Source organism: Diachasma alloeum, unplaced genomic scaffold (genome assembly GCF_001412515.2).
Source record: "Diachasma alloeum isolate Michigan unplaced genomic scaffold, Dall2.0 Dall_scaffold_00315, whole genome shotgun sequence".
NCBI lineage: Eukaryota > Metazoa > Arthropoda > Insecta > Hymenoptera > Braconidae > Diachasma > Diachasma alloeum.
The window spans coordinates 394,128-408,151 of NW_021680454.1; the positions used below are offsets into that span (position 1 = coordinate 394,128).

At 37.6% G+C, this 14,024-nt stretch overlaps 2 protein-coding genes, 1 long non-coding RNA gene and 1 other non-coding gene across 4 annotated transcripts; 2 read left to right on the forward strand and 2 right to left on the reverse strand.

The window, feature by feature from the left end:
• Nucleotides 1-1,108: 1,108 nt before the first annotated feature.
• On the forward strand, nt 1,109-11,792 carry LOC107040026 (homeobox protein MSH-D). The gene is made up of 5 exons (XM_015259923.2): nt 1,109-1,476; nt 2,537-2,662; nt 6,116-6,351; nt 11,211-11,347; nt 11,427-11,792. Exons 1-5 carry the CDS (start codon nt 1,320-1,322, stop codon nt 11,641-11,643), a joined length of 873 nt encoding a protein of 290 aa, XP_015115409.1. The 5' UTR covers nt 1,109-1,319; the 3' UTR covers nt 11,644-11,792.
• LOC107040027 lies at nt 9,067-9,624 on the reverse strand. Its single transcript, XR_001460994.1, has 2 exons — nt 9,444-9,624; nt 9,067-9,368 (listed from the first exon to the last, which is right to left on the reverse strand). It is a non-coding gene; the product is annotated as an uncharacterized LOC107040027 (long non-coding RNA).
• Trnam-cau lies at nt 10,669-10,741 on the forward strand. Its single transcript has one exon. It is a non-coding gene; the product is annotated as a tRNA-Met (tRNA).
• Nucleotides 11,674-13,776, reverse strand: LOC107040025 (cyclin-H). Its single transcript, XM_015259922.1, has 5 exons — nt 13,568-13,776; nt 12,809-13,033; nt 12,533-12,706; nt 12,236-12,461; nt 11,674-12,123 (listed from the first exon to the last, which is right to left on the reverse strand). The coding sequence occupies exons 1-5, from the start codon at nt 13,682-13,684 to the stop codon at nt 11,870-11,872; spliced, it is 996 nt and encodes a 331-aa protein (XP_015115408.1). The 5' UTR covers nt 13,685-13,776; the 3' UTR covers nt 11,674-11,869.
• Between the last annotated feature and the right edge of the window lie 248 nt (nt 13,777-14,024).

Below are 14,024 nucleotides of genomic sequence, written 5' to 3' on the forward strand. Positions count from 1 at the left end.
AAATCCACTTGCCCCGGAAAACCCGAAAATCTGACCCTTTGGCTGGGGCCAAAAAAAACGGTTCCTCAGTTTTCACTTTTTCCACATACTTTTGACAGTTCTGACTAGCCCGACGCTTAAATAGTTGGAATCAACGTTCACCCGGTTAAAAAATTCGATTTTGGCGAAAATCGACTTTCACCCTGACCCCTGACCCACGTGAAAATGAAAATGTTTTTTCGTCTTTTCTGTCACCTCCGCCGGTTTCATTGGCATCAGGGGGTCAATAAATACAGAATCAACGTGCTCTATTTTTAATTTAAACACCGCCTGCAAACGGAGAGACAAGGGTGGCTAAAATATATTCTGCAACCCTCTCTCCTCGTTGGCTACAAATTTCAACCCTCCGCATACATGCCTTCCCCTCCCCCCTCGTGAAATCCCGCGGTCTCGGTAGTACAGAGGAGGACTTCTCAGGGCCGAAAAGAACTGAGCATTCGAAACGTTTCCGGAAAAGTACGTCGCAGAGCTGATTAGGACTTACCAGGTCAACCTAGATCTGGAGAGATCTTGAAAGACCTCTGCACGTCCAATCAGAACCAAACCGTCGACTCTGGCATCTCCAAGGCCCCATGAATCTTCCCCCAAATAACCAGCTACCTGATGACAAATGAAACAACAAGAATTCGGCAACCTAAATATCCCATGAGGGCGAGACCCGCGTCCCCGTTGGCGGATCACAAATTAGGGGATCACATACATCAATGTTGATAATGCGCAATCATCGCAGTAGAGCGTCTGCTCTGAGCCGACCCAGCGGCAAATTTATCAGCAAACAGGTACATCGCCGTCGTTTAGCCGACGCTAGTTGTCTCCTCTGATTCCTCAATTAGAGGGATCTCATCTAACGCATCTTGTCTGCTTCAAATTTGTCCACGTGCCGCTGCCAAGTTACGCCCAGCCGCTTCTTCCATTGGTCCAGGGGTAAACGACGTCATCGGCACGTGGAGTTTTCGGGGGTCCGCCTCCCCAACGCTCTGGGAATTTGACTTTGGACGAGAGAACAAAAAAAATGAAAATGATTTCGGGGGAACACTCGGGCACACCCCGACACAGTGACTATCGGGGATCTGTTCTGTAAACAAGTTGTCAATTCTTCATGTTCGATTTGTTCCGGAGGAAATTATCATTCGCGGAGTTTAATTGGACTGAGGGATCTGGGAATTGCGAGTTGGGATCGAGTTGAGATTTTTGGGGGAAGAGGGTTTTGAGTTTTGGGGGATTCGTGTGGTGAATTCTTTGGGATTTTTGTGCGGATTTTGTGGATTTGTGGTGGGAAGATGTCCCAGGGAGATCAGAGTTCCCCTCCGGAGAAAATTGCGAACCGGAAACTGGCCGCTTTCAGCATCGAGAGACTGCTGGCACCGAACAAGGATCCGCCCGTCGATCAGCGATCGATTTTTCATGCGAAATTCAAGTCTTCGCCGGCGGATGAGTGTGAGTGTTCGATTAGTTTAATGTGGAAATGGGGAGAGATTGAAGTGTGGGTTTTTGAGTTGAATCCGCGATTTTCAGGAGTTATTCCTTAATTTTTTGAAATTTGTACCGAATTTTTAGGTATCTCCATTGATTTTCAAGGATTTTTGATATTCACAACAATTATTCTTAATTTTGGGGATTCAATCACTAAAATTCAGAGAAAAATTCCAAGAATTTAGGATTTTCACTGGAAATTGGTGACAAAATCTCTTAATTTCCTAATTTTTTTTTCTCTGGGGATGAATTCAATTTTCGATCCCAGAAAATTAGTGAGAAGTAACGAATAATTTTCAAGCGTTAAAAAATATTCTTGAGATCAAATAAAACCGGAAAATTCACATTTTGAGGAATAATAACAAAATAACTGAGAAGTCTCTAAATTAGAAACTTTCCCTGGAAATCAATGTTTACCAATTGCAATAAATTGATTTATTACTATTATCTGCAGAATGTTTCCGGAAGATTAACGGAAGTTGAAACGATTTCCATTGTTTATTCACGAGGAAACGTCTGGAAAAAACATATTGCAAACTGTTATTTGAATAATGCTGATTATCTATGAGTTTTTGCAAATGTTGCTCAAGCGTTTCAATGAAAAAAATTGTTGATAGTAAACGTGTTAATTTATGGTCTACAATGTTGAACAAACATAGTTTATTGTTTTTTTCCAACATAAAAATTTTTCATAGAAAATTCTCTTGAATTTCGATTGAACTCCCATTAAAAATTCCACTAGTTTACGAATTGTGCAGCTTAACTACAAGTTTTTTTACATATAAAATGTCCAATAAAATTATTTTATAGGAAGAATCGGAAGAATTTCATCCTTCCATAGAATTTTTTGCATTGTTACAATTTTTTTTGTATTTCTATTAAAAAAATATTTAAAAAATAGAAAATCTGAGGCGAGGAATTTCTCTAACAGAAAATATCTCAATAAGTTGTAAAAAAATCGCATTCCAATGATTTTTCTGAAGCCATGGAACCCCATTAAAAATCCAGAATTAAAAAATTTCAGTTTACGATGAAGGCCGAGCCCTGACGGCAGTCCCCGACTCGTCGATGTCGTCGACGGAAGAAATCGAGAGCCTGGAGGAGTCGAACACAGTGGGCTCCACCACCCCAGAGCCGGAAATCAGCTACGGTGAGTACCACGAGTGTGGACATGAACCAATAAATCCGCCGTTGAAATGCAGCCGAGGGCCTCAGCGGTGTGGATAATTATCACCGATCCGTACTCTCTTAAATATCATTCTTACTCTCCCTTTTCTTCAAGTACTGCGGTACAAGTGTGCACCAAAGTTGCGTGGACTACTTGGCCCTCTGTGAGTTTGATCCATTGCTTCCTGCAAGGATCCACGCCCACTCAATGTTCTCGGTTTTGCGTCCACTATTTATCTGTCTACTGCTAATTCTGCCATGGAAATTACCGGCAAAGTGCTTCTCGAATTGTTATTTGGATGAAAATATTTATGAAATTATTGTTTTCGTTCATGTCACAATTTTGTAGAGAAATATAGCGAATTCGCTAGGAAAAATTGATAGAATTTTATTTTTCCACGCAACTTACTCTATTGAGATATTTTTTACAGAAATTCCTCGGCTCAAATTCGCAAATTTTTGTTGATTTTTTTTTAGTGAAAATAAAATAAAAATAGAGTGAAAAAAAATTAAAAAACTTTCTTTTAGTTTTAATATTAAAATTCTATAGGAAATTTTATAGAAAATATTGTGTGGAAAAAATGATAGAATTTTATTTTTCTATGCAACTTATTCTATTGAGATATTTTCTACAGAAATTCCTCGGGTCAAATTCGTAAAGTTTATTGTTCAATTTTTTTCAGTGAAAAGAGAATAAAAATAGAACGGAAAAAACTTGAAAAACTCTCTATTAGTTTTAATATTAAAATTCTATAGAAAATGTTCTATAGAAAAATCCACAGAATTTGATTTTTTTATTTGTATTTTCTATATAATATTACAGAAATTCCAAGGAATTTTGTCAATAAGAATTCTCTTTTTATTGGAACTATCACTGAAAACTGTAAATTTCAGTTCAATTATTTCATAAAAATTTATGAAAATGAGGAAAATTCCGGTAAAACGAAAACAAAAGAAAATGTTAAAAAAGTGCAAAAGCTGAGGTAAATGACGAGTAAAGACCCAAAAATTCGGAGCTAATTGTTGGGTTGACTATTCGTATTTAGCCTTCAGTAAGAAATACGCATGTCACGAAGCCCTAATTTACCGAGCGCGCCCGCCCCTTGAATTTACATCCATCGAACGCGGTACGAAACGATAAATATATTACGCATCCACGAAATCCCAGAGGGGAGCAAGCGGAATGTATTCCCCGACATTCGTAGATATTCACGCCGAACTACAAAGCCATCAACAGAGGCCTCACCCCGCCGCAATACCCAGCCGTCCTCCGCAACACGCGTTAGATCCCTTAATTAGTCAAGGTACCAAGCAGTTGCAATTCACTTATATCTTCATTAAATCCACGTTTGATTCTGCTGATAATAAATAGCCCCTAATATGCCTCTAGTTTCGAAATAGACAGGCGGTAAATTAGTAGTTTAGTTTTATCGTGGTCACTCGATCTCCGAGACTGGCCGTGACGGCATTAATCAGCGAATAATTAGGAGACAAGTTTAGTGTGAGCTCAACGGCAATTAGAGGAACTAGGAGGCGTGGTGTTGATGCTATTCCTGAGGTGCAAGCGCGATGTGCGTGTTCTCCGTTTTTTTTTCACTTTTTTATCAGAGTTCCACTGATTTTTCTTCTAATGGAGCTTTCGGTTCGGTGGAGGCCCTCACTTTTCACGCCGCGATGACTTCCACGTCCGGAAGTCATTGGTGGAAGTGATGAGTAATGACCACGGGATTTGTCGAAATTCATCTACTTCATTTATTTATTTTCTCGCTTTAGCTTTCTTCTTACATCAGTCATAATTATTGCTTCCGAGCACAAAAACGAATGTCTGAATTTCGCACACCTTTTGTAAACATTTTTCCGACGGTAAAAAACGTCTGAATAAAATGAAAATTTGTCTGAATTTCAAAAATGAATTAAGATGAAGCAAGAGCACTGATTTCCCTCTGGGAATGTTAAAATTTTTATTCTTCTCCTGATCGATAATCATCAATTATTTCCATCAATGTCCCACGTACATATTCATTTCCAATACTCGACGGAGACAGCAAAGAAGCGTTGACTAATGCGAAGAATGAAAATAAACCCGACAATTAAATTGCGATATGACAATTAGTAGCTGGTAAACGCTTCTTCTCGGTCGTGTACGCGGACTCCCTCCGCTACGAATAGTTTTTCGGAATATTTATTGCGGTAAGAAGTGTCGAGGGCAAGTGAACTCCACCTTCAAGACGCCCAGGAATTCTCGCTCGAGACTCTGTTCTTCAAAATTTGTCAGTCCTAAAAGAATTTACCAATCCATCCAAAAAAAAAATGTAATGGCATTGATTTCTGGAACAACAATCGGCATCAGTCATTTCTTCAACAACAATTCAACCCAGAAATATTAATAATGATGATAATGATATTAATAATCATTAATAATGATGGCAATGATAAATGACTCATTAGTACTAATTAATTTTGAATAATTATCAAGGAATAATTTATTATCCCCGAACAGTGAATGAAGCTATTATAGTAATTCGTAATTTTCGATTGCTAATTAATTGTTTAGGATTCGTGCAATTATCGATAATTCATCTTCCTCCATCACCAGTCCCCAACGAATAACGAAATTTCCGAAAATATCGAGAATTATCCTTTCGCCGTTGTGAGCTGCAGCCCGGCGCGCTCGACGTGTCATCGTATGTTTCAACTACTGGAAAGAATGAGGAGCCGTCGTTTTTCCCTCGGCTCGATGATTAATGGGCGGATAATTAGAAGATGATACCCGTCGCTTAGATGCTCTCCCTTCGTTCCTCTCATTTTCAACGTAACTAAAAGGGGCACTCGGGACATTTCTCATTCGTGGCGGTTTCTGTGGCGCGACGTCTTGTACACGTACATAACGCTGTAACTGCCTGTGTCAGATAAATATAAATATAAACAACTGTCGTGTGTACGAAAACACAACATGAAGAATTGAGAAAAAATTGCGCGTATTATGCGTTTGAAGAATTTACGGAGTAATTGGACTTGTGTTTTCTTTTAATTTCTTAATTAATTCCTTTTTTACGTTTTTGTTATATCGAACAGTTTGACCGCGCATTTTTTCCGTGGAAATGTTGGACGCAACGTTCTGTACAATAAATCAACAGCATTTAATTTTTTAGACGATTAGAATATTTTTTGTGGACATTCCTCGACTCACATTTTCCAAATTTTTTTGTTTCATTTTTTTTAATGAATGAAAATAAAAATAGAGTGGAAAAAACTTGACAAATTTACCGCGAGGAATTCCCGTAGAAAAAGTTGTACAGAAAGATGAAATTCTTTTTTTTATGAAATAGTGTCTCTTGAACATTTTCTATTTAAAAGATAACGCCAGGTTTTCGGATTTGGATTTTATTCAGGTGACGATAAAATTTGATGAGAAATTGGATTGAATTTATTTCAGAAGCGTGCACAAGCAGCAGTGGTGGAAATTGCGGTGTGGAAATGGATTGCAGTGACAAAGACATCCACGAGGGAAGTTCCAGCGTGACCAGCGACGACGACAGAAAGAAACGACCGCGCACAGCCTTCACAGCGGCGCAAATAAAATCCCTGGAGGCGGAGTTCGAGAGAAATAAATACCTCAGCGTTGCGAAGCGATTGCAGCTGAGCAAGAGCCTTAAACTCACTGAGACACAGGTAAGATATCCATTATCTTCGTGAATTATGTTTATCACAGGAAACACAAATTTACGTATTTTGATTTTATTTTTATACTCTCAAGACTTCAAGCAGGACAAATCCAAATGATAATTAATTAAATGAATTGGTTTTCATTTTCTCGGTTTCAATAAAATAATCTTTTTATTCAGCAGATCCTTACCCTTTCAAAATCCTTTCTATTGATCATTTTTTGTTGATCGAGTTCTCTCTCTCCTTCGATTTATCTTATTATTTCTAAGAATCTGATAAATAAAAATAATTAATAAAAGAACAAAACCCCTTAATAATTATTTGAATATTATTAAGGGGGTTTATTCTTGATTAATTAATAAAATATTATTAATTAGATAATTATTAAAATTAATAATCATCAAATAATAATTATTATTTAATTATTATTGTTTATTAGATAATTAATAAAATATTATTTTATTGGAAAGATGAAAATGAGAAATAACTTATTTAATTATCAATTGAATTTATTAATTCGAATTACCTTGTTACCTTTCTTCACTCGAGGGAATTTCTTCCCGAGCGATCGATTCATCGAATTAGGGGGCCTAGCCCCCCGTTGGCTTCGGTCACTAGCCTAGGAGGGGGCGCAGCCCCCCCGCAACTCTGATAAATTACAATCAAACAGCAATTCGGAATTAAAAACAATAGGGACTTTTAACTCCTCTTGGATTTGCTAAATAGCATGATGACTCTAGATTCTCTAGCTTCGAGTGTTTGCGATCGGACGAAATAAAAAAACTGCAACATGCAGACAGCCAACGGCGACAGTCCGGGAGGAAAGTGTCTCGCCTGCACATGATGCCATTCTCCTAATTGTCCTAATGTGCAATAGAAGGACTAAAAAATACGTAATCGGAAGTCAGGCGCCGCGTTGCACTCATCTCTATTCACTCTGTTGACCGACTGAAAGACATTTTGAGGGTTTATGCGACCACAAGCGCCTCAGGGGCGAAATAATTCTATAGAAAATTGTAGCGAATTCGCTAAAAATTCTGTTGGGTTTCTGTGGTATTTCTGTTATGGAAAATGTCCAATAGAAAAGATTTTAAAGTCGATATTCTTTAGAAATTTCTTAACATAAATTTTACAAATTTTTCCAGTCAATTTTTTTCTTGATAATTAATAAAAATTAGGAAAAAAATCAGGAAATTTGGGCCGAGGGATTTCTATAGAAAATATAGTCATAAAACATTTTTTATTAAACATTTTCTATTATAAAAAATGCAAAAAAATTAAGTTATTGATTCAACTATTGGCAAATCTCATTGTTTTAAAAAATGATCAATGAATTTAATCTAGACGGGTCTGATATCCGGAAAAAGATGTACGGAAGTAAATAAATCAGCGTCTAACCCCCAGAAAAAAAATGAAAACCGTGTGTTGAAAATTCCCGTGACTTACACGGCCGTTACCATGAAATATAACGATCCCAAGGGGAGGAAATAATTTCTAAAAATTATTGGGTCACATGGGAAGTGCCTGAGGGCCTCCGATAAATCGAAAGTGACGCTTCCGCAGTGCTACAATTTAGCACCTGAAGCAGTTGATTTTTTTGCTTCGAGGGGTCACGAGGTCAAGTCCCCGGGTTTGAGTTATGGTCCGGGGGTTTCGTGAGCGTTTGCCACATGTGGAGGCGCCAGGCCGTGGCGCCGGTGGTGTTAGGGTCGATGTGCAGGGGCAATTAGCACCTAAACACCCAAAAAAAACTCGATTATTAATCGCCCCCATTTTTATCAACTAAATCACTATTTCATTTGGTGATTTAGACTTGATGCTTTTTCCTCCGGAGATGTCCTCGTTTTTGAGGAGTTTGGCAGTTGTAAATGTCACGGGTAATTGGACGGAGATGGAATCGTCAGGCGGGAAAAGCTCGGGATAATTGTCACGAATCCGTTGGATGCAGAGGAGTCCCCGCGACATGCTGTATTACGACAGATCAGAGGGATGGCGAGGGACTGAGTCGTGCTGCTAACATTAATGTCACAATATTTCTCGGAGTTAACGAGCCACGCTCGCCGCTTACGCTCATTCACTCTCTATTCCTCATCACCAGGGGCTATTCCCGCGTTCAAATGAAATCAAAAGTTTGTCGGGAGAATTTTTTCTCCACTCGAGACGTGAGGGGCTTTATTTTGTTGGTGATGCATACAAAATTTATTGAACAACCCGGGGATTAATGCCAAATACCCATGACATTATTTGGATATGCGAAGTGTTTTTTTCAAACTAATGATAAAAAATCGAGTCAATTTAACGCAATTTGAGTGGGCGAATTATTTTATTCCACAATTTTTTTAGTTTTAGTGTAATTTTGCATGTATTTTGATTCACTGGAGTGAGTGCCCCGTTATAAAGATTGATTTATGAAATTAACATTAAAATCGCGAATTTACGGTTCATATTAAAGTAACTCTACCCTTACGGTAAATTCAAAGATTATTAGAAATTGCAAAAAAGTTGCAGAAAATTCGATTAGAGTCGGAATTCTAATTTTTTTCTCAATTTAATTATCGTTTGGGTTTTTCAAAGAAGAAATGTTTAAAAAACAGGATTTACCCAGTGTCTTATGTGAAAATCAACATTTCCATTGTAATCAAAGATTAAAATCTGATTTTTTTTCATTAGATGTGAAAAAATCAAGAATTTTTTTGACACCTCGTAAAAAATAATCCTCCGTTTTGCGAACAAGTTTTATTATTTATTTATTTATTCATAAGACCAATTCCACAATTTTCTTACATTTAGTATAATTTTGCGTGAACTTTGCTTCACTGAAGTGGTTGTCGTGTTGTAAAGATTGATTTACAAAATCAACTTTGTGAGTTCGAAAGATAAGAATGCCGGGGATCTCCTGCAGACGACAATTTTTAGACACTAAAATCACGACCTTGATGGTTCATATTGAATTGTTTGAAGTAGCCAATTAGAGCACCTTTCCGTAATTGGGAGGGCCCGGGTGGCGTTGGTGATCGCGTCATCTGTTGAATTCGTTCAAAAAAATTGAAATTTACTTTAATGAAAACAGAAAAATATACTATTGTAGATATACTCACCAAATTAGAAAATTCCGCAAACAGCGTAAGGGCAGGGCTCTGGCTCGGCCGAAGTGTAGGAGACACACCCAATGGCGACAGCCATCACGAAGAACGCAATTTTCATCGGACTCATGATTGAAACTGAGAAATAACGACAAATGATTTTTTTCTACCGCAGAAAAATTGCAGTCGTACTTTCAAAATGCGAATGTGTTCCCCTCAAGAAGGTTCGACTTATATACTGCGGTTCGACCTCAATCTTCACTCGAAAATGTCCAAAGAATGTGTTGGGGCGATAAACAGCAAAATTATGGTAACGTTCATCTTGCTGATTAAAGTGATAAATGGATTTAGTCCAGCCAATATTCAACATCAACATTGTAACGATAAATTAGGTCTTGAAAGCAGGAATCGATATGGATTTCAAGTTTTTCGAGGGCTTCACGAACGAAAAAATCGTGTAGAAACATTTCGTATGGAGTTGCGACATTTCTCTACATTTTTCTCTGGAGGGTTTAGTCATCTTTCGTATGAAAACAAAAATTTATGTAAAAATTAAGGTATAGAAATAATTCGTATAAAAATATCCGAATATCATATACAGAAATCCTATAGAATTTCTATACGCAATCCGCATGGAAAATTTCTATACGATTTTTCCATACGTGTTCCTATCGTTCATTTATGACTTTTAATCTACTTGGATTTTCAAAGCTTTGATTTGGATCTTGACTGAAGCTGACGAAGAAAGTCTACAAAATTTGTAAACTCTCTTGCTTGAATACATTAATGTTTAAAATATTGTCGTTCTTTAAAAATAATGGAGTCAAGTTATCGCCCCATTTATAATATGTACAACAATCTATCACATGTTTGCATGAACCTGCATTTTTCTTCTGCGATAAGAGTGATTAAGCGAATGAATGGGGAATAAACAACTCAATGATCTGAAATGAATAGGACGAAAAGTCGATTTTCCAATTTTTGAAATTAGTCATAAACGGGTGATTTTTCCCTTTTGTATTTCTCAATTACGGAGTTTTTCGGCCGATTCATGAACTAATGGTGCCAGGTGGCCAGCCACTTTTCAATGGGTCAGACAAGGATAGCATGTTCTAACCATCTTTGTTCGACGCCTTTGGTAAATGGAGGGGGTGACGCTCTACTGCCATCTGTTTCCGTTTTGCGAAAACTCCCTAATTCCGAGCGATTCATATAGAGCGAACGTTTTTTTGATGCTAAGGCCTCGGTAGCGCAGTAGGCAGCGCGTAAGTCTCATAATCTTAAGGTCGTGAGTTCGATCCTCACCCGGGGCATATTTTTTTGGGTTTTTTTTAAATTTCGAGAATTTATTGATCACGAAGCAAGATCTCAATTTTTAATCATGACTAATGAGAGAGATTTCATCATTTTAAGTTGTATATTTATCGACATTTTTTATATAAATCTACATAAATAGACTTACAGTTGTTATCTAAGGTATATTATAGTTTATAATTATCTTATGAATTAATGTTGAACTTCATTCTGATGTAAACCACATTAATTTTTTTTTAAATTCTAGTTGGAAGAATACACAGAACATATTTCTTTAGAATACCATTTTAGTTGGGGATTACATTTCCCACAGGAAATTTACTTATTTCCGCGAAGAATACAAAATTATCGAATTCCACATTTAAAAAAATTATTGATGCATCTCACAGAGACAAGGAATTCTTCCCAAAATTCCCCTTTTCTGTATTGCTACATTCACAGAATACACAATCTCCTCATTTCTTCCAGATAAAAATTTGGTTCCAGAACAGGAGAACGAAATGGAAGCGAAAGTACACTAACGACGTGGAATTATTAGCACAGCAGTACTATTCCAGTCTCGGAATTCCAGCGCCACGACCGATATTTGTGGGTGATCGTCTGTGGTATGTCTCAAAATACAATAGAATACATCAATTTAAGAACTGATAAACCGAATGATAATTTGAATATTAAATTCTTCAGGTTCTTCAATTACCCTGGACAACCCCAACCAGCTACCCCTCCTCTGCTACCTCCACACATGGGCCACCTCTCCCTGCCCCCTGGAATGCCAATCGTCCAGCCACTGGCAAGCAACTTATCCCCAGGAACTCAACACTCAGTGTTCCCCAGCATCTCTCCCTCCCACTCTGTCCACCCCCTGACCCAGAGGATCGACTTCAGAAGACAAGATACGTGAGACGTCAAAATAATAAAGGAGAAATAAAAATTAAGATGAAACGTTTTATACTTGCATTTTAAGCAACAACAGAACTGCCGAGTGATCAATAATAATTACTGTTGTAAGAAGGAAGGACTGAAGGGAGAAAATAAATAGATTGCTGATTTTTCTGGTAACAAAGGGCTCCGTGAAACAACGAGAGTGAATTTCAAGTTAGATCGATGAGTTCGTGCACAACTGGGGGCTATAGGGACGGCGACCCCAAGCCCCTGACACCGAGAGTCTTCTCGTCGTGGGCTGCCTGATCCTGAATTATCTTCGCATACTTCTCGTTGTCGTGCATGTCCTCCTCGTCCAGCATCTCCTGCATTCGCCTTTTGTAGATGTCACTGTCAGGATTGTTCTCCTGATTTCGACATTTCTCGAGTTTCTTCTCCAGGGATTTCACCACGTCCTTCCCTGGGACGTCGATCAGTGTTCTTGCCATTGTCCTTATTTCTGTGATGAAGAGGAAAATGAATAGATCATTCTAGACTTCGGATTACATTTTTGAAATGTAAACATTTGAGGAATATTTTTTAACTGATTCATCTCAAGAGATGTTTCTTACTTCGAACAGCTTCGATGATCCCTTCTAACTGCTCTCGAGAGAACAGAATGTCAGTCACGTAATTATCCAAATTGGCTGAGATTTTTGAAGCTGCGTGCAGAATAGCTGCCAGAGCTATTTGGCTCGGTGCATAGAGAAGAACACTGTCAGTTAGAAATACTCTCTCCAGAAAATCGTCGATGTGGGGTCTGAGTCTCTCCGGATTTTCGAGAGCAGTACAACGAGTCTAAAACAAAAATTTTATCAACTTCATTGCCAATTTCTCATTTTAAATCAATCTCCTGTGTTTTTTCATACCTTTATGTCAATCATCAGTCCCTCCACGGGCCTGAATGGATTATGAACTGTTAAATTGTAATTCAATTGCTGCATCAGGAGTAATTCATTGTTTAGAACAATGTCTGAGGCCTTTTCCCTGTCTCCCTTCAAATTAGCTACGAATTGAGAGATTGAAACGTTGAATTCTTCCACCTAGATGTGAAAACAATGAATTAGTATTTGTAAATATTGGAAAAAGTTAAAGTTTTTTAATTGTTTTGAAATATTTGATTAATTTATCAGTGAATTCATCACCTTGCAAGCGAGATAAACGCATGTGACCAGGATCTCCTTGGGGTGATAATCCATTACGCTGTTCCTCAGGTAAAAACGTTTGAAATAGTGGAGAGCAGTGGCTATCGTTGCTCTGGGCATCTGGGGTGAGAATCTCTTGCAGAAATCTCGCAGCTGCAGTTCGTAAAATCGCACCAGTGCTCTCTCCTCGATATCCGAGAGGAAAAATTGCTCTCGCTGCTCTTGCTACAATTCCACAGAGAAAAATTTTCTAGCTTTCAGAATTGAGGTACTGATTTTAAGGAACTTGGGGTTTTAGATGGTATAGTACTGAGAATAAGAAACTAGTTGGTTAATTTCAGGTGAATAAAAGTCTTGAATTAGAAATTCGGGAGTAATTGAATATTAATTCGATAGGAGTTGGGATTCTTATTTTAGTTCTTATTTTAAGGAACCTGTTTCAAAAATTCTAAATTCTAGAACGAAGTTTATTTAAATACAATTGTGAGATATTTGAGTAAAAATTATCTGAAGTAGAGGGAACATTTTGACTGGAAACTAGAATTTTTTTTTCTGCGAAATTGATGATAAAATGGTGAAAATTATGTTCATTGCAATTATTCTTTCTCGAGCTAACCTCAATATTTTTATTCGTAAATAAAATGACGAAGAATAAAAAATGAAATGGGAATGCAATTCAAGATGATAAAAAATACAGAAATATTGAATAAGGAATTGAAAATAGTCAAGAAAAAAGATATTATCTTTATGTTTACATACTTGCATGTGAGCTCCATATTTCCTGATAAATTGTGCATTGGTTTTCTCCCTCAGGGCGGTGAGATCACTCTCGTCGGAGTACATCCAGTGTTTCCTCTGTGTACTTGAGGCAAACATTCTCACGTCAATTCCAGAACTCCAGGGGAATTTTTTATGTTATTATTTTTTTCCTCAACGATGAAAATTCCGCGAAATTCTGAATGCCGGTTGCAGAGGGCAGATGCTGATGAGGTGGTTAACTCGATATTGCAGATGTCCACCGAAAAAGTCTTGCCAATAGAATTTTCTAGTGCAACGGCACGCTGAGAGATGGCGGGATGATTCTCATTTCCAGCGGAAATGAGAATACAAACTGATTCGAACTAGAGCAATAGGCTGTCAGCCGGAAACTATTATTTATAAAAAAATGACGATGGATGTTGTGAATTTCCATTAAAAACTGAAAAAAGTTGTAAAA

Coding starts and splice junctions, on each gene's coding strand:
- LOC107040026 (XM_015259923.2), top strand. CDS start 1,320: ATGTCCCAGGGAGATCAGAGTTCCCCTCCGGAGAAAATTGCGAACCGG. Junction 2,663..6,115: donor AGAGCCGGAAATCAGCTACG/GTGAGTACCACG, acceptor AATTTATTTCAG/AAGCGTGCACAAGCAGCAGT. Junction 6,352..11,210: donor TTAAACTCACTGAGACACAG/GTAAGATATCCA, acceptor CATTTCTTCCAG/ATAAAAATTTGGTTCCAGAA.
- LOC107040025 (XM_015259922.1), bottom strand. CDS start 13,684: ATGTTTGCCTCAAGTACACAGAGGAAACACTGGATGTACTCCGACGAG. Junction 12,707..12,808: donor GCGTTTATCTCGCTTGCAAG/GTGATGAATTCA, acceptor TTTCACATCTAG/GTGGAAGAATTCAACGTTTC. Junction 12,462..12,532: donor GACTGATGATTGACATAAAG/GTATGAAAAAAC, acceptor TTTTTGTTTTAG/ACTCGTTGTACTGCTCTCGA.